At 35.8% G+C, this 19,860-nt stretch overlaps 1 protein-coding gene and 1 pseudogene across 1 annotated transcript; both read left to right on the top strand.

The window, feature by feature from the left end:
- The first annotated feature begins 889 nt into the window (after positions 1–889).
- LOC132300765 (probable E3 ubiquitin-protein ligase XERICO) lies at positions 890–2,530 on the top strand. The gene is made up of 2 exons (XM_059797995.1): positions 890–1,552; positions 1,641–2,530. The coding sequence occupies exon 2, from the start codon at positions 1,759–1,761 to the stop codon at positions 2,428–2,430; it is 672 nt and encodes a 223-aa protein (XP_059653978.1). The 5' UTR covers positions 890–1,552; positions 1,641–1,758; the 3' UTR covers positions 2,431–2,530.
- A 5,590-nt stretch (positions 2,531–8,120) lies between these two features.
- Positions 8,121–9,275, top strand: LOC132300766 (serine/threonine-protein kinase STY13-like; annotated as a pseudogene).
- Positions 9,276–19,860: the final 10,585 nt, after the last annotated feature.

The raw sequence follows: 19,860 nt of genomic DNA, 5'->3' as shown, positions 1-19,860 counted from the left end.
GTTCTTAAATTTCAATGAATTTCATGAACTAATTACAATGTCAAATCCCAATAGTTTTTAATTTTTGTCAGCGAAAAGCATTAAAAGTTGTGATCCTAAATGGAGAGATTATTGAAACTGAATAATAAAATAACAAAAACAGAAATGGATAGAGTTAATAAAAAACCGTCAAATTATCCGATTACATTAAATAGATTCATCTTTCTCTCTCTCTTTTCTCTCGCCTCACTTTAACACTTCAGTCGCCGCCCTTCATTTTCTTCCTTCTCTTTCTTATGCTTCCTCTCCACTCCCTTTCATGGGAGTGGGAAGGGGTCGATCCTTGCCACCCACTGCATAATAAACTCGGCGTATTGTAAATAGTTGATCGGTAGGTGGTTTTACACTATTTTGCTATTGTTTTGTCAGATCTACTCCTGCTTGGTTGGTTTTCTGGCTCGACGGGGTGGATTATTGTTTTGTCTCCAGTTAGATCTCTGATCTATGTTGGGTTTTGTTGTTCCTGCCTTCTTGTGCGTGGTTGGGTGGTTTTTTTCTCAATCGGCGGCACCTTGTGGATACAGCCTTGGAGTTGTTGCTGGAGTTGTTGCTTTGATGACTGTCTAACTTTGGGTCACTCTACTTGCTGCTTTCCTAACTTTGGTGGTTTCCGCTGTTGTATGTTGGTTTGTTTCTCAACAAATTTGGAGCCTGTGCTACAGTTTTTTTTTTTAAAAATCATATCTGATTCATTGTCAAGTTTAATTCAGATTCATTGTCGGGTTTAATTCGGGTCGAAAGAGAAAAAACCGGTGAGAAATAATCAAAATTATGGGCCTAAAAATTTATGGGCCCATAAATGATGGGCCGCCAGACAGAAAAATATTTTTTGGGCAAATAATTTCAGCCTCCCCAATCGACTCCATCTCTATTCTCGTTCTCAACTCTGAACTTGCCCTCTCTCTCTCTCTCTGCAACTGCAATCTTGATTTTGTGTAGGGTTTCAAAACTCATTAGTCTCTCTATCTCTGCAACTGCAAACTACAAAATCTACAAGAATCAGAAGTTCAGAACCCATATTTTTCAGTTTATCTATCTGTCTACAAGAATCAAAAGTGGAAAACCTATTACCTATATCAAAACCCATATCGGCATATCATTTCAGATTGTTCAAAAAATCAAAACCCATATCTTTCGGTTTCCATCGCCCGCTGCTCCAGTTCGGATTCGCCGTTCGTCAGTTTCCGTTCGTCAGAAATAATATCTCGTTCGGCAGAAATTTCAAATTTCAAGTTCTGCTTCTAACGGCAGAAAATTCAAATTTCAAGTTCTGCTGCTAACGGTCAACTAATCAAGGTCTGTAATTCTTGTTTTTCAAACTAAATCCTTTTTGGGTAAATTTGGCATCAACCCTAGCCTTCCCTTTCCATTTTATATCTTTCACTTTCCATCGCCCGCTGCTCCAGTCCGGGTTCGCCGTTCGTCAGAAATAGTATCTCGTTGGGCAGAATTCTGCTCCTAACGGCAGAAATTTCAAATTTCAAGTTCTGCTTCTAACGGTCAACTAATCAAGGTCTGTAATTCTTGTTTTGCAAACTCAATCCTCTTTGGGTAAATTTGGCATCAATCCTAGCCTTCACTTTCCATTTTATATCTTTCAGTTTCCATCGCCCGCTGCTCCAGTTCGGGTTCGCCGTTCGTCAGAAATAATACATCAACCCTAGCCTTCCCTTTCCTTCCATTTCCTCCCATTTTTGGGTGATATCTTTGTCAATTATAATGGCCGATTCTTGGGATGACGACGACGATCAGGTGTTTTATCTTGAAACGATGGAATGGAAGCTGAAAAAACGTGTTGCTGAAATTAACCCTAAATTGATGCCACCGTCGACTGATTCGTTTGGCCTGGAAGTACGAGTTCACAGCCGTAAATTCAATCTTCTTCTTCTGGAAGAAAGTTTCACCGTGAGAAACACAAAATACCCAATTTCCACGGCTGTTTTGTGGTCTGATGACATAGCACACTCTTGCTTCTCTCAATTCCTCTCTAGTGTGGGAATCTCCCTTAGTCGTGACAAATTTTTTGATATTCTCTCCTGTTGTCGTGCCATGACAGTTGACACAAGTTTTAGTACTACCAGCGCTCCATTTCTTGTGTTGGACATAAATGTTCTGGTAAGGCCAGTATCAGTGGAGGAAGAGGAAGAGGAAGAGGAAGACCATGGGTTAGAAACTGTACCCGCTACTAAATCTTCGGTTGAGGCATTAGAAAAAGTGAGGATGATAGAGGGTTCCAAGGATCAATGTATTATATGCTTGGAAAAGTTTGAAGTTGGGTCGGAAGTCACCTGCATGCCATGCTCTCACATCTATCACGAAGACTGCCTTGTTCATTGGCTAGAGTCGAATAATTCTTGTCCGGTTTGTCGATTCAAGATGCCAACTGATTGATTTTTATTTGTTTTTCAGCATTGTAAAGATATTATTTTTATTTTTTGAATGAATGTAATGACATTGTTGATTATATATATAAAATGTTTTGTTTTGTCAATTCATATGATATGTTGTCAATTTTCTGTTCTTGATTTATTATTGAGTAATACAGCTTCAGTTCTTAATGTATTTAGCTCAGCCTTTGTATGGAATTATTTTTCATTTTTCAGTTAGTTATGTTATCTCTTTTGTGATGATAGGGTGCTCTCTAGGTTTCTGAGTGTCCTTTTTAGATGGGTTATCCTAAGCATAAATGGACACCAGAAGAAGAAGCAGCTCTTAGAGCTGGAGTTGTTAAGCATGGGGCAGGCAAGTGGCGTAAGATACAGAAAGATCCAGAATTTAGTGGTGTCTTGTAACTACATTCAAATGTAGATATCAAGGTACTAATCTTATAATGTTATTTCATTTGTTCTCTGGGAGTATTTTTGGTGAAATAATAATGTAGTTTGGTGAAACTTAGATGATAGTTATTTAAATGATTATTTTGCAGCATACGTTAGCTGTCTAGACTATTGTACATGGTGTGTCATTTTATTTGGTCTCTATGTGGCTTAGGACAAGTGGAGAAATATGAGTGTGATGGCAAATGGATGGGGTTCTCGAGAGAAGGTGAAGCCAGCACTTAAAATGATGCATCAGGCCCCTAAACAGGAAGGGAACCTTATGGCCAGTAGACATTCTTTCAGTATCTAGTGGGTCTGCACAGATTGGTATTATCACAGATCGATTGTAAGTAAGACATTCTTCTCGTTATTAACGGCTGGCTAAAGTTTTAACGCACTAACTATCTATATTCTGTTTTTATAAAAACTTGTGTTCCTAACACTGACTTATATTCAAGAGTTCTTTTGCTCATCTATGAGCCATCTACCATTTCGTCTTAAACTTTCATAAAACAAGCAACTCCAGAGCATGTTTCTTCGTTATGTTATTATAGATTTATAAGAGTCGTAACTCTTCCTTTTTATGAATTTACTGGCCTTAAAATATTTTTCTTTCTTTATTTATTGTTATTGGTGTATCACGTGGTAATGGTTGACCGACACCTCATATTCATGTTGATGCACAATGTGTATATATTGATGAGCGTATTTATTTTGTACTAGTGTATGTATGTTTGCTAACAACCAGTTACTTAAAAATCTAGATGTTCTTGAGGGTGTAACTAAATTATACATCAACATACCTTTCACTGAGTACATGGCAGAATATTCATGCACGACACTCAGGTCTTACAAAAAAAGACTAGGTAATTATACTGAGAGTGAGAGAGAGAGAATACTGGGTGAAGTTTCCTGTTCATTTCAGTGCACTTGCCTTTATGTTTCTACATAGAGAGAGAGAGAGAGAGGGTGAGGGAGAGAGAGTGAGGGAAATGGGAATTTTGAATGATGTTTCCTATCCACTTCAATGAACCTTTTATTTATTTATTTTTTATGGTTATGTGTGGGCACCAGTAAAGTACATATGAAAATATTGTCCTTTCTGGAAACCCTAAAAATGTTTTGCACAATGAGATATACTAATTGTTAAATGATTTGATGGAGAAGAAGGCACATTTAAATAATTTGCATAGAACAAATAATTTTATTCTTGTGTGTTGTGTAAACATGTCAATTTCTTTATTTGCAGTCTCCTCCCTTCTAATATCTGTTTATCAAATGCAACACCTCCATTCCCTCTCTAGACTCAATTTGGAGCAAAAGGAAGTGAAAGAATTTTATTCAAATTGTGAGAACCCTTGAGGTATATTATTTAGAATTATGTCATAGGTTCTCCCTTTCAATAAACCAAATGGGGAGTGAGATATGCATTCGTTTATTGGGAAAATAAAGTTTCTCTTTCTTTCTATTTATACATATAATATTTAATTAGGAGAAAACACTATGATTTTCTAGGAGGCCAAGGCTGTAGAGACGAGGAATGTGTTGGTTGGGATCCGAATTGATGGCCAGAGCAGAGAGCTTCTCAATTGGGCTCTTGTGAAAGTAGAAAATCCCGGTGACTGAATTTTCATGGTTCATGTCTCCGAAGACTTTGGTACTACACACAAGCCTCCCTCTAAGTTCTTTACTTTGATAGAATTACTATCTTGAAATGCATTTGATTTGGTAAAATCAAATCCTCATATTGTTACATGGATTTATGTTTTCAGATTCTACTTCAAGGGAGAGTCCCTTGTTGGATAATTATTTATAAGTTTATGAAGGTTTATGTAATTCAAAACAGGCGCAAGTACCATCCTTAAAAGTGATCTAATCGCTTGGCAGTTACCTAAAAGAAGCTCAAACCCTTGTTTCTGTAATCCTTTGATGTTTTCAAATAATATGAAGAATCTTACTACTTACTATGTATTGATAAGCTTGTGGGACAAAATGAATTAGACTTGGCCATCCTATAATATGTAATTCTTTAGTATGTAACCATGATCAGATGGATCAGAGGGCGTCCTGTGGAGATTCTTCATTATATAACCTTGCAGACCCACATCCACTTGGGCTTTACTTCTTTAAGGTAGTGCCCCCACATATAGCCATCTACCTTTCATGGGAAAGCCAAATAATTCGAAGGAGATGGGATGTAGAGCCACAAGTACGAAAGAAGTATTCAACGAAGCAATTGACCGATGCTTCTCAGCAGCTTTTGGGGTTGTGAGGCTTCTCAAACTAAAGAACATACAAGAGAAATTGGAGTGAAACTAAAGTCTGTTTCCTCCATCCAATCGATTCGATTCTTTCTTTAGATCTTTTGCCATTAACCTATCTCTACTCATTTGTGTGGAATTGAATCTATTGTTCATGACCGTTCCTGTTCTGTTTTAACAGGAGTTACCTGATGAAATGCATGGGAGAAAAGGACAAGTAGTGAGTCTATCTCTTTGCCCCCAGATACGCTTCTTGCCCTTGTCCGTCCCTGGAGAACTTTCTTCTCCTCTTTGACTTCACCACCCCGGATCTGCTTCTTATTTTCCTGAGCCTTGGATTCCCCTCCTTATAAGGGCCAAATCGTTTGTTTATAAAGGCGATGAAATTGCCACCCAGTAGAAGTAGGTTCCACAGGTGGTCAATTTCCCAAAGTCCAAACAAAAGATAGGTCTCTAGAGCTTCTGTTCCATGGATCAATTCACACCACTCCTTCCACTCATCTATCTCGGATCCTATACAAATTGCTTTCAATTCCATCTTGCATCATGAAAAGGTGAAACTGAGCAAACAGAGGCCTGGGGGCCGAAGAAGACACTTGATAGGTTGAGTTGAGAACTGAACTGACCTTTCGTAGTGTAAAACAATTGGATGTTTCTTTTTGCGGCCTTGGCCTGACCATTGTGCGGCTATGAGCGTACTATTATTTTCTTTGTCAGAAAATGCTATTGAAGTTGTTCCAAATTCGATTTAGGTTGTTCCAAAAAGAGAAGATGTTGTTGCTGTTTAGGCCGTGGCTCAAGACTTTGAATAGCGTCATTTTGGTTATTCCTATTTGTTTGAAAAAGTAGTCCAATCTCCCATAAGCTCAATTGAACGACATGAGAAGTTATTGGGCCCGAGCTGACGACAGTCCGTAAGCCAATCCATCTAAAAGAAACTCAATTTCAAGGTAAAATGACTCTTCCCTCTATTATTGCGTCTATCCGTGCGAACCTAGGAACGAAGTGCTTAATCCCGTTAGCCCCCTTATGAGTTTGATTTAGCCCCTCTTGTGTGCTCACTGCCACCATTCTGCTTGCTTAAATCACTTAAATGACATGAAAATATGGCTTTCTTAAACTTCTTTGAAGACCTCCACAGTAGCTTCTTCCGCTGCCACAGCCAAGCTGGAACCAAGATCAGGTTTGTCTTATGATTGAAAATCTGAGTTTAGCTAACCATTCTTTGACACAAATGCCGGGAAAATCAGTGATGTAAATCACATTAGACAGCTGTTGTATCAAGCAATCCACATCGCTCGTATAGTTCCTCTATTCCCGTTAGGCTTGAATGCCTGCCCTGTCGCTACTGCGGCAGAAGATGTTCTTTTGGCTCTTTCCTGTTCTTTACAGCAAAGAAAAGACACAAGGCAGCTAGTTTCTTAGAGTTTGCCGGAGACTTTTTTCGTTATTTAGTCAACGAGCTATCCGGCGTTTCCATAAGTAGGATGCCTTTGACTATCCCTATTGAAAGAGCGGCGATAGGAGGGGGGGAACGTCTTCCGCTAAGGTCTGCATTGTTCTATCCCTCAATGAGGAAAAAAGAAGAAGAAAAGAGGGTACTCTTTCTGATTTTTATTGTTTTTTTCTCATGTTTGTATGTCAGGTAGATCTCATTGGTGAGGACTTGACAGGAAGTTCAATCAGAAAGGTTTTAGCGAGAGAGGCGAAGAATCGGGCTGCCCAGGACTGTAATTGTGGGGATCAGAAGGCTAAGCCCTCTTGGGTAAGTGTAGCAATTGCATTGTTTTACATTAATGTTATGTTCGGTTGCATAGAATTGGCGCTTTAAAATTTGGAATTGTTGAAAAATTAGTTTAAAGTTTGAACTAATATTTCACCAATTCCATGCAACATAGCATAAATTCAGTTCGTGTAATTACTTTCTGATTAGTCTGAACAAGGAGGCATTTTATAGGGGTTTGGGCTTCGATTGCTAAATATTGCGCACAGCGACTTCAACCACTGAAGTTCTAGCCATCCACAATGGGAAGGTTGCCTTCAGTAGGAGTGCAACGAACCAACTAGCTGGTTCGGTATTCCTTTCTGTGAAAGAACCAGTTATAGTTATATCTTTAGGGGAGGGAGTATTGAATTTGATTCTGATGATAATTGGTCTGACAGGAGATCTGAAACCAGGTTTATATCTTGCTGGAAGTTCAACTTTCAAAGATGACCATTCTGAATTTGGTGATCTGAGATATCAGAGATTGCAAGACACAGTCATGGAGTGGTTAGAAGCTTTGAAGATGGATCACGAGAGGGCAGTGGAGGGTCAAAAGAAGACAATTTAAGCCCTACCGAGGAAGACAGGAAACTTCTTTTGCGTTCACTTTCTTTTTCAACAGAGGACTTTGAAGAGCAGAAGCCTGGTTGGCCTTACTCCGGGCAGCTAGTGCAATGATACCACCAGCCCTGGAAGCAAGAAATACGTCTGTGGTGCAATGGGTGATGAGCTTACCAAGCCGGTCTTTGCAAGAAACACCTCAATCCGAGGCTACTTTTAGCTCCAGTGAACCTCAATAAGTTGTTTTGGTTGTTACTTTTCTTATCCAGTTACTTGTTAAGTGTTAACCATCTCCATTCAGTATTTTTACTAAAAGTAAATATGAGTACAAATTGATCTTAAATGTAGCCCCAAAATTTGAAGATTGGTGGGGATAGGTGTGGCAGACCTCAAAATAGCTTGATTAAGGTCTGAATTTTTATGACAATGACGGCTATATACAAAAGCAGTATTGAGAGCTGTTGCCCTTGCTGTTTTAGGAGCTACATATTTTTTTTAATATTTTTGCTATTATTCATTTCTAAATGCATTTAGTGGTCTAAGTCCAGAAAGTAGGCCGATTATTGTTAATATGTACACATTTCCAACTTTTATCTCCACTCTTCTCTTAACTTAACACAAGGACTATTTATTGTTTGAAAGTATCCATGTTCCTTCCTTTATTTACTAAGATGAGATGTTTTACTGAAACAGTTCATTGGTGCCCATATCAAACCAACAATGATGATAATAACAGCACTTATGAGAGGCGGTACAGTTCAGAAGTACTTGTGGAGCATCCATCCTAGTTGTCCAGATCTGAAGCGCTCTATAAATTTTGCATTTGGAATTTCTAGAGCAATGGAATATTTGCATGCAAATGGAATCTTTCACCGTGATTTGAAGCCTGGTATAGTCTAATTGGTCTTTGAAATTGGTTTCATTACTGGGTTTTCTGGTTAGGATTGATATGATTTAAGCATGAAAAACAATTTTTTCTTATTTTCCCCTGTTCATGATCTCATAATCCATTTGGCTCATATATGGAGCAGCACAAAACTGTAGAGAGAGGCATCCTCATCATTTCACAACACAAACTTGCACACGCGCACACACACAAAAGTGCCCAAAATGACCTTTGTTTTTGGTTGACATGCAGCTACACATCCTCTGAGTGTGAGTTAAACTAGTTGTCACGTTATGATGTTTGGATTTTATGTTCTTTTGACGGGGGCACTCTTCCAGTTTGTTTTCTTTTATTTCAAATGAATAACTCATTTTTCATAAATTTTTAAATAATTGATGACACGGTTGAACTTAGAATCATTCATATTTGTTGTAGGCAATATACTTCTCACAGAAGACATCAAGAAAATCAAGCTAGCCGACTTCGGGTTAGCAAGGGATGAAATAGGAGATATGACAACAGAGGCTGGTACTTACCGGTGAATGGCTCCTGAGGTACTCTTTCTGGGACAAAAATTTAGATTGCCTTAAATTTTAGTCTGAGCCTTACATTTTATTTAAATCAGTTGTTCAGCATAGACCCACTGAAACTGGGGGTGAAGAAGCACTATGATCATAAGGTGGATGTCTACAGCTTTTCAATGGTTCTGTGGGAGTTGCTGATAAAATCACTCCATACATGGGGAGGAACAGCATAATGGTGGCATATGCTGCAGCTACTGTGCGTCCTTTAGTTTTTATTCTTTTTACTATCAAACCATTGTATATAAGCTCTTTGTGTTGCTATGACATTGCATTTCCTAATATCCTGCAAATTGATGGAAACATATCATTGTATAAATAAATCTTAACCCTATATTAACCATCCCTCTTCTAAGTTCCTTACTTTTATAGAATTACTATCTTGTAATGCATTTGATTTGTTAAATTCATATCCTCAAATTGTTACATGGATTTATCTTTACAGATTATACTTCAAGAGAGAGTCCCTTGTTGGATAATTATTTAGAAGTTTATGAAGGTTTATGTAATTCAAAACAGGTTTGTTTTTTTTTAACTTATAGCCATCTCAATGAGGAAAAAAGAAAAAGAAAAAAAAAAAAGGTACTCTTTCTGATTTTTATTGTTTTTTTCTGATATTTGTCTGTCAGGTAGATCTCATTGGTGAGGCCTGTTGGGCAATTGTAGCAATAGCATTGTTTTACATTAATGTTATGTTCGGTTGCATAGAATTGGCGCTTTGGAATTGTTGAAAAAATAGTTTAAAGTTTGAACTAATTTTTGGAGTTTCAACTAATTTTTCACCAATTCCAATTCCAAGACATCAATTCCATGCGACTGAACATAGCGTAAGTTCAGTTCATGTAAATCCTTTCTAATTAGTCTGAACAAAGAGGCATTTTACAGGGGGTGGGCTTCAATTGCTAAATATTGCGCAAAGCGACTTCCTCCAACCACTGAAGTTCTAGCTATCCACAATGGGAAGGTTGCCTTCAGAAGGAGTGCAGCGAACCAACTAGCAGGTTTCGGTATCCCTTTCTGTGAAAGAACCAATTATAGTTATTTCTTTAGGGGAGGGAGTATTGAATTTGATTCTGATGATAATAGGTCTGACAGGAGATCCGAAACCCAGTTTATTTCTTGCTGGAAGTACAACTTTCAAAGATGACCATTCAGAATTTGGTGATTGCGAGATAAATTAGGCCAATTTCTGATCAGCATCCAGATAAATATGTGGTATGTCTTTGCCTGCTTTGTCTGTGGTTGTAAATATTGTAAGGACTTTCTGGCCGGTAAAATTCATTTAAGTTGTTGTACCATCAAATGCCGGTGTCAATTAGTCGACTCCATGAACAGCTCTTTCATTGGCAGCTTCGTATTTGGAAGCTTTTGCATACTTTTCTGGAGAACTTCTGCTTCACAGATGATATCCCTTGCATTTGTTAGTAACTTTAACAACTTCCCGAACACAGAAACTAGGATGATCCTCATACGGTGCTCGATGGCCATGTATTTTTGGAACTTCCGAGACAGAAATGTATATCGAAGTGCTATTTATCTAGATTGTGGTTGATCAAAGTGGTTCTTTTTATCCTGTTGTTCAAATGTGCCCTAGTTAGTTTGGTTGCAGAGATGGAAATGAGAATCAAAATGTTTGAATCTTTTTCTTTTATTGTGTGCGCTACTGAATGAGAAACATTCTTAAGGCTACTTACAAGTTTACAGTATTATTCTCTCCACACAGACTCATTAATTTCTTGCTGAACCCTGTGAAAATTAAAATGGTTTGAAAAATTTATTTTGATGAAGTTGATTTTTTAGACTAAAAACTATTGCAGATTAAAAACGCAACAGTAAAAAAGGCGAGGAAGAGATTGTATTGTTCAGACACTCTCAAGGCTCTTTTGTGCTCATGTATTCATTGGTAAGGAAGAGATTGTACTATCCTTTCTTTATTTTATTTTATTTTCTTTCATATAGTAATTAATGTTATCTTTTTCTTTTTTAATTTATACAAAAGTTTCGTAAAATTATTTTAAAAATAATTTGCTTCAATTGACCTCCAACTCATATTCACATGAAATAGAAAAGATTAGACAAAAGATTCAACTGGCTCACAGCTAGTTCATATGGGATTAAGACGGAGATGAGACGAAGAACTAACATTCCTAATTATATTTATAAATAAATAATATGCAATGACCTTTAATATATTAGAATGAATTTTCATAACATGAATAACAAAAAAAATAAAATAAAATAAAATACAAAGCCATATCAATATATATAGATATTAAAGTTTGCGTCAATTATAATCTATATGTAAACTTAGTGTGCACTTTGCAACCTGGCTCGGATGTCTCTTTCACCAACAGGAATTTGAATATTAAATTTTACAATACAATTGCAAACATGGATCCATTGATTTAAAATAAAAAAAGGTTAGATTATAAAATTAGATTTTATTCACCAAACATAATAAAAATTGTTTTTAGATGGTTCTGAAACCATTGCTTTTGCCTACTCATAAACAAAGAGTCAAACAAAACTTTATACATCCTTGACGAAATAGTGAAATTAGAATTGGGCGAAATTTTTGAGATCCTATTTACTTATTTTCAACACAACTTATGTGTTCAACGTTAATTTACTTCGAACCAACAATAGCGAGATCACTGATACTATCTCCTTAAGTTCAGAAATATTAAATATGAATAGTGACTAAATTTCAATCTTAAATACTCCTACTAACAAGTAACTATTTTATGACTTATTAGGAACAAATAGAGTGATGCTCCATTTGAGGTCTCTCGTGAGAAGAGACTATTAGGGTTTAAAAAATTTATGTATATAAAACACATGAAAATTCACTTTCTCACAAAAGTTGTATACTTTATATATATTGCTTTCCTATTATACCCATTTTAATTGCCTTTCTTCATCTTCATTTAATTACACCGATTTCATTGAAAAATAGAGTTCATTTCTTCTGTAAATTGCTTCTTTATATAATCATGTATTACTAATTTAATTATTTGTATTTTTATGTGTGCATCCAAAATTAATTTATTTTTTTCCTTTCATTATTGAATTTTTTTTTTCAATTTTTTTTTTTTTTCTTTTCAAAAGGTCTGAAATAAGTAAGATATATATTTTTCTATAATTAATAATGATTAAGAGTTATTATAAATATACATAATTATTTGTTGACAACAAAAGTATTTGGTGAAACTAGTCTACATTATTTTAACATAATTTGGTTCATATCCAACATCAAACATTATCTTGAGAGAGTTAACAGTCAGTCCATGACTTTTTATTTTCTAACCATGCGAAAAATTGTAATGAGGCATAATTAAATCTATAGTATCCAATTACATCATTTACAAATAAATAATAAATAATAAAAATAAAACGAACATAAGAAGAAAATAAATACTTGAACCCTGATTTTCTACTTTACCAAAAACTTATTTTCTTATCTTAAAAAATAAAAAATTGAAAATTCAAGACTACATAGGAATAAGTGAATATATATATATATATATATATATAGAGAGAGAGAGAGAGAGAGAGAGGATATCACATACTATTCGAATCCATGTTTCACCATTTCCTTGTTAAAATATATAATATTCATCTAACATAAATTTATTTATTTTTTTACTACTTAAAATTATAAGGGCGTTTTCGGTAACTAGAATCATTTTCTTTTCCTTTTCATTCTATCCAAACCAACAAAATAATATTCTCTCACAATTTTCTTTAAAAAATTAAACTTGATTTTCTTTTCTTTCACTTTTACTTTTCATAAAATTTTGTCTAACCAAACAAACCCTTTAACAGTTTTTTGAAATGTGTGAAAAATTAAATCAATTATTCAATATATCTAGATTAAAAAACTCTTTTCATTCAACACCTCATTAGAGCATAAACTTCAGTTCAAATCAGTCCAGGAATAGGCCCAAAATGAAGCCCAAAGTTCAACCCAATTTCAGTATAAGTAGATGGCTTGAAGAAGACCCAAAATAAGCCCTTTATTTGAACAGAATAGAAGCCCAAAATTAATCAGCATTTTGCCCAAAAGCAGGTCTCATCAAGCTCAAAATTGGTACCTCAACCCGTAATCCGGCCCACAAAAAGAGTGATTTTATTTTTATTTTTTATTTTGTTTTACTTTCGCAAGAAATACACTTACAAATCTATATTTACTTTGTCTCAGAAGAACTTCAACCCTCGACTTTCTACTTTGCTGGAGCTCACAAGCTTTGGAAGATTGATCTACAATATTTTTGAAAGAGAGTTGCAATGCCTTGTAATCCTTGTGGTTTATTAACTTTGCCAAGTTAATCATACCCTCCTTCTTTTATTGCAATACCAACAAGATTCCCAAAATATCATCTCTAATATATAGATACCTATATATGTATATATGTGTGAATTAACCACAACGCCCCTCAATGCAAATGGCAAAATCGTGAGAGTTATCGAGCCCGAAAATCATCCCGACTTCCAAAAAATTATAAAAGCAATTTCGTTGCCTTTAATTGACTTAAAATAATTAAAATACACTTCCAAAACCCTTGGCTCAAGAAAATGACTTAAACGGCCCTCGGGGTCCACGTGACACACAAAACGAGGTAAGAAATGTAATGACCCGATCATTTTCCTTCCTTTCCTTTTTCCTGAAATTTTACGGATAAATTTTTTCCGTTTAATTTTCCTCTCTGAGTTCTGTTTCTCGTCGTTTAGTGTCGTCTCGAGTACTTAGAAATGGTTTCTAAGACTCTTTTCTTTGTATTGACAACTTCCTTTAAGGATCGAGTTGTTTCCACATTTTCACTTTTCGGACACTATTCACTTTTCGTCCTTTTTCCCTATTCTGTCTTTTCCCCGTTCGTCACTTTTTGACACAACCTCACTATTCATGCTCGGAATTGGTTTTTGACTTCACATATCTTCATTCTAAGTGGTTCCCATGAAATTCGTATCTTTACTTTGGTAGAAAAGTACTCCGGTTGCTCCCTGTACACACAAATTTTGTAAGTCTGCAATAGAAACAAAATATGGAGCAAAATAGAATTTTATTAATTTATGATGAATGTGGAGTACAGTCCTTTGTACTATCTTTTACAAAAAAAGAATGGTCATCTGATTCGATCTCCTTGTTTTTGGTTGGTTGGATCCAAGGGCTGCACGAGCTTGTTCTTGAATCACTGTGGAATTTGATGAAGAATGGCACGTTGTTGGATGTGCTTGATGTTCTTCGCTTTTGGGTTTCGATTCTGAATTTGTGTCTGAATTCTGAGTCTCTGAACTTCTGAATTCTGAATTTGTGTCTGAATTTGTAGACTTCTGAATTCTGAATCCTCTCCCCCTTTTTTCTTCCTCCAAGCCTCTATTTATAGGCTTCTTGGATTAATAAGATGATGACACGTGTTATTTCCTGATAAAGATAAAACTATAACTGGGCCGGGTCGGTTATATTGTGATAATTATCCTTAAAAATAATTATTTCAAATATATTTTATTAGGAATAATTATTCTTTTTATTTGACCATCTAAACTCTAGACTGGGCTTAATTAAATAATTTAAGTGGACCATACTTGGGCCAATTAAATAACTTAATTAAACATTAGGCCCATATTTAATGGGTCCATTTGTCCAAATTAAAGTCCACTGAAATTTTAGTGTTTACAAATTGCCCCCACTTCGAGTTCTACGCTTAACAGGACTTGTCTCCTTTTTCAAGTGGGACTTGAAGTATCCAACTTTTTTTTTTTTTTTTTTTATTGGATTTTTATTTTCCAATTTATACAAATCCCTTGCCTATATATACCACCTAAGTCATAGGGTTTGACATCAATTTCAATCAGTTCTGAAGAACTTGTTGGATTGCGGCCTCTGAAGATTGTGTTGGATTGCGGCATCTGCTTGAACACATATGTATGAATGTTCTTTTTTTTTTTTCTTTTTCTTTTTTTTTTTTTTCCTCCATGCCTGTTGTTGTTGGAGGGAACACATTTTTTTTTTTTTCCTCCACGTTTCCGGAGGATTGAGATTTAAAATTTATTTATTTATTATTATTATTTTTTTTTCACACTTGTTGGAGAAACACAAATTTTTTTTTTTTTTTTTTTTTTTTTTTTTTTTTTTTCACGCCTTGGAGGAATCAAAATTTTTTTTTTCCTCGCACTATTTTTTCCTTTTTTTTTTTCCCTTCCTTTTTTTCACGGTTTTTTTTTTTTTTTTTTTCTTTCCTCCTCTTCTTTTTCACGCTATATTTTTTTTCTTTCCTTTTTTTTTTTTTTTTCTCTTCTTTTTTTTCACGCTGTTTTTTTTGTTTTTTTTTTTCCTTTTTTATTTTTATTTTTATTTTCCTTTTCTTTTCTTTCCTTTTTTTTTTTTTTTTTTCTTTCCTCCTTTTTTTTTTCACGGTGTTTTTTTTTTTTTTTTTTTTTTTTTTTCTATTTTCCTTTTCTTTCCTCCTTTTCTTTTTCACACTATATTTTTTTCTTTCCTTTTTTTTTTTTACGACTTTTTTTTCCTTTCCTTTTTTTTTTCACGCTAGATTTCTTCTTTTTTTTTTTTTTTTTTTTTTTTTCACACTTCACTATAGGATTTTTTTTTTCACGCTTTCTAACTTTTTTTTTTTTTTTTTTTTCCTCCTTTTCTTTTTCACGCTATATTTTTTTTTCTTTCCTTTTTATTTTTTTTCTCTTCTTTTTATTTATTTATTTTTTTTTACGACTTTTTTTCCTTTCCCTTTTTTTTTAACGCTAGATTTCCCCCTTTTTTTTTTTTCACACTTCACTATAGGATTTTTTTTCACGCTTTCTAACTTCTTCTTTTTTTTTTTTTTTTTTTTTTCACTATAGATTTTTTTTTTTTTTACGCTTTCTAACTTCTGTTTTTTTTTCACGCTTTTTAACTTCTTCTTCTTCTTCTTCTTCTTTTCTTTTTTTTTTTTTTTTTTTTTTGAAGGACTTGAGAAGGTATAGCAAATTGGTTTTGTCAGCTATAACAGAAATTGAAATCCTCTTTCTAAACAACATCGATCGAGCTTTGGTATCCATCATGGTGGTGTTCAAGTGTTTCGCAAAGCAAAAACTGACTATCTTAGAGAGCAAAAATAGTTAACGAGTCCAAGGAACGACATTAAGTGTATATGAAACATCGAGAGACACCACTTATCTAGCTACTTTTTTAGCATGTTGGCTCTGCAAATTTGCCTTACCTGCACACCCTGGCAACATAATTCGTCATGGGACTTTCAAGGTCGCCAGCATGTTAGCAGATGACTGCAACATTTGTCTTTCCATCCCGGTTCTGGCCAGTATTTACAGAGGCTTGAACGAGATTGTTTCCTCACCAGATCCTGGAAGCTGCTCTGCGATATTTCCTATTCACTATGTATTCGGATGGTTGAGTGAATATTTCAGAACTAATTTCACCATTCCTAATACCAACTATTGGCCTAGAATGACATTATATGCAGGCGAAGGAGGAGCAAGATACTTTGACCATTTTGAAGCCCAAAATTTATTCAGATCATGTAAAGGAATAAACTTAACTCGAATGGCTAAAAGATCTTCAAAAGAGCGACTTATTGTAGATAATGGCGAGATGACAAAGGCTGACTTTGACACCCTAATCAATCTTCGATCATGTTATTTGACATTGCGCCAAAATGACCGTCTTATCATTGAGCCGTATAGTCCACACAGATTTAGCCGACAATTTGGGTATCATCAAGATATTCCTGGAAAATTAAAAAAATGACTTTCGTACTTGCACCTTAGAGGAATTTTTAAAGCATTGGAACTCATCCGTTCATTATTCTTCTGGTTGTGATGCGTTGCTTCCTTCAACCTTAAGCCACCAAAAATCCTCAGTTACCAGAGCATATGCCAAATGGTGATCCAGCGTATATATTGATCCATTTACACAGAAAGAAACTACCTCAAAGCAATCTAAACGCATGATTTCCCCACCAGAGAAACCAACTAAAATCAGGAAGGTTTTAATTAAGGGGCTGAAGTCAAATCTCCCATCTAAGCCAGTGCCAAAGTTAACCATCAAATCTCATAATGATTGTGACGTTGTTGGAGGATCTAGTAGCCATCACCAAACAGCAGAAGATGTCCCACCACTAATCAATAACCGTTGCCGTCGTCAGTTGTCAATGGAGTTAGATGAGGATGTGAAAACTTATGATGAGGATCGTAACTGGAAGCATGCCACCGACAAAGTGAGACTTGATTCAGTACAGGAATGTGTTGCCACTTCTCTTGATCAATTTTTTACTAGGGTACCTAGCAGTTCACAACTTATACAGGTAACTGTTATTTTATATATATATATATATATATATTTTTTTTTTTGTACTGCAAATTACCATTATTTATTATTATTTTTTTAATAGATAAAAGACAGCAAGGGATTTTTTGGGGAAGATGTCGTCATTGTTGCTAACCCAACATGTAGTGAAGAATCTATTTATGGACCGTCTGCCTTAGAGTTGGCCACTGCGATAGTAAAAGGTACAGAGATTTCACTACAAAGAAGCAGAGTTAGTCAACACTTGGATGTTTGGGGGTTGCTGAAGTGACTAGTCAAGCTATGGAGGTGGTTGAAAATATTGGTAAAGATCATGTAGTTATCCCTTCTTTGATTTTAAGAGAACAGGGTCCACCCTTGCATCGTGTTGCCCCTTCTGAAATGTCAATTTTCAATGCAGAAGAGATCGTTCTTGATGTTCATCGTCGTGCTGCTTTATTCTTTATTGATTTCATAAAGAATATCATACGCGATACTCCTACCGATAAAATACCGTCTCAAGCACCTAAACTTCAAACACTTTATGAAGGACTCGCAAAACTCCCTGGAGACCATTCAACTTTGAAGAGGCGAATTGACTCATATACCAATAATGCGGCCAATTATATTGCTACATCTTCTTCATATGCCTGTATGATGACTTCAGACTCTCAATCCCAATGATTGGCCAGTATTGATGCACAGCTCACCAACGCTAGGTCTATAGAAGATGATGGTGCTAAGCGTATAGAATCACTTCAATCTAGTTTGAGCGAAGCTGAATTTAAAGAAGCTAGATTAGTGAATAATTGCAGGAAGGCAGGGAAGAGACTCAAGGGCTTAAAGTCCTCATATCGACAACGGATGCACAATTATCTCAGAAGAAGGAAGCCATCACCAAACTTTGGGAAGATCGAAAATCAATAGAAGAAGCTAACGTCATCTCGAATCGCGATCTTGAAGTAGTGAAGCAACTGGAAGAGATATTATGGCAAGAACGTGACGAAATTATCACTATGGAATTTTAGTATTGATCATCATTTTTTTTTCCAAAAAAACAAGTTGTAACTTTGAATTTTAGCAATAAAACAAATGATTTATTATCTCCATTTTATTTACAAAGATGTTATCATTATTTATTTGTTTCACCGTTCACAGTTTATACTCTTGCAGGCCAGGAGTTTATAAAGAATTTTTTTTTCTTTTTGTTTTGCAATCACAGTTTTAACTCATGTAGGCCAGGAGCATAGTGCAGTTTAAGCTCGTACGATCAGGAGCGTTGCCTTCATGGGTAGTAGCGCTTCAAGAATTTGCCATTAATGGGCCCCACTCTTACTCCGTCTTCATCAATAATGAGATATGCGCCGTTAGTATAAACTTCGCGAACAACATACGGTCCATCCCATTTGGATACAAATTTATTTCCCTTGCGATTTATGACAATCGGTCTACGAACAGCTAATACTAAGTCTCGAACTTGAAATGACCGAGGTCGAACTCTCTTATTGAACGCTTTAGAAAGTCGAGCTTGATAACACTCTAGCTGTTGTTGAGCTTCTAATCTCTTTCCATCCAATGCTTCCAGTTCTTGAAGACGTAAGATGGCATTTTCTTCACTTATAAGACCTTCTTGTATGGCTATCCTTAATGAAGGGATTTGTTGTTCCAATGGAAGAACTGCTTCTACGCCATAGACCAGAGAATATGGAGTTGCTTGAGTAGGTGTCCGATGCGTAGTGCGGTATGCCCATAATGCTTCTTCCATTCACTCATGCTAATCTCGCTTTGTTTGGTTGACTACTTTCTTCAATAGCTCACATAGAGTCTTATTGAATGCTTCTGCGAGACCATTTGCAGGGGCATTGTACATGGAGGATTTACGTTGTTTGAATCCAAATTTCTTACAAAGGTTAGTTACCCAACTGTTTTTAAAATTCGTCCCGTTATCAGTGATGATGTATCGAGGGACACCATATCGATAAATAATGTTGGACTTGATGAAGTCAACCACTGTTTCCTTTTTCACATGTTTATAGGGTGCAGCTTCCGCCCATTTTGAAAAATAATCAGTTGCAGCCAAGATATACAAGTGGCCTTTTGAAGACTTTTCTAAAGGACCAACTACATCTAATCCCCATGCATCGAACAGCCATGACGTCACAGTAGGGTGTAATGGTTCCGGTGGTTGGTGTATGAAGTTGGCATAGAATTGACAGGCTTGACACCTTTTTGCATACTCTAAGCAATCTTTGACCATGGTGGGCCAATAATAACCCATTCTTTTGACGCGAAAGTGCAGCTTTGGACCAGATTGATGAGCTCCACAAATCCCAGAATGTGCCTCCTTCATTGCATGCGTTGCTTCATCATTTCCAAGGCAGCGAAGGAAAAGGCCCTCATAGGAACGCCTATACAATGTATCGTTGTAATAGATGAAACGAGGTGCTCGCCTTTGTATTTCAGTCTTATGGCGTAGGTCTTCGGGAAGCTTTCCATGTTCCAGATAATCAATGATAGGGATTCTCCAGTCTTCTTCCTCTTGTGTCCAACAAGAAACCACATTACTTTCTTCAAATTTATCCTCCAAGACTTGTGGCAAGACCCATCTTTGACATACAGGAACATCAACCAGGTCTTCATCAGTTAACG

This window comes from Cornus florida, unplaced genomic scaffold (genome assembly GCF_030987335.1).
Source record: "Cornus florida cultivar Cherokee Brave unplaced genomic scaffold, ASM3098733v1 CherokeeBrave_3.0.0_Hap2_Chr03, whole genome shotgun sequence".
Taxonomy (NCBI): Eukaryota; Viridiplantae; Streptophyta; class Magnoliopsida; order Cornales; family Cornaceae; genus Cornus; species Cornus florida.
The sequence above is the reverse complement of the archived record's forward strand: the minus strand, read 5'-3'. Positions and strand labels throughout refer to the sequence as shown.

Bases quoted from the DNA above. Each gene is read 5' to 3' on its own strand.
- LOC132300765 (XM_059797995.1), top strand. From the start codon at position 1,759: ATGGCCGATTCTTGGGATGACGACGACGATCAGGTGTTTTATCTTGAA.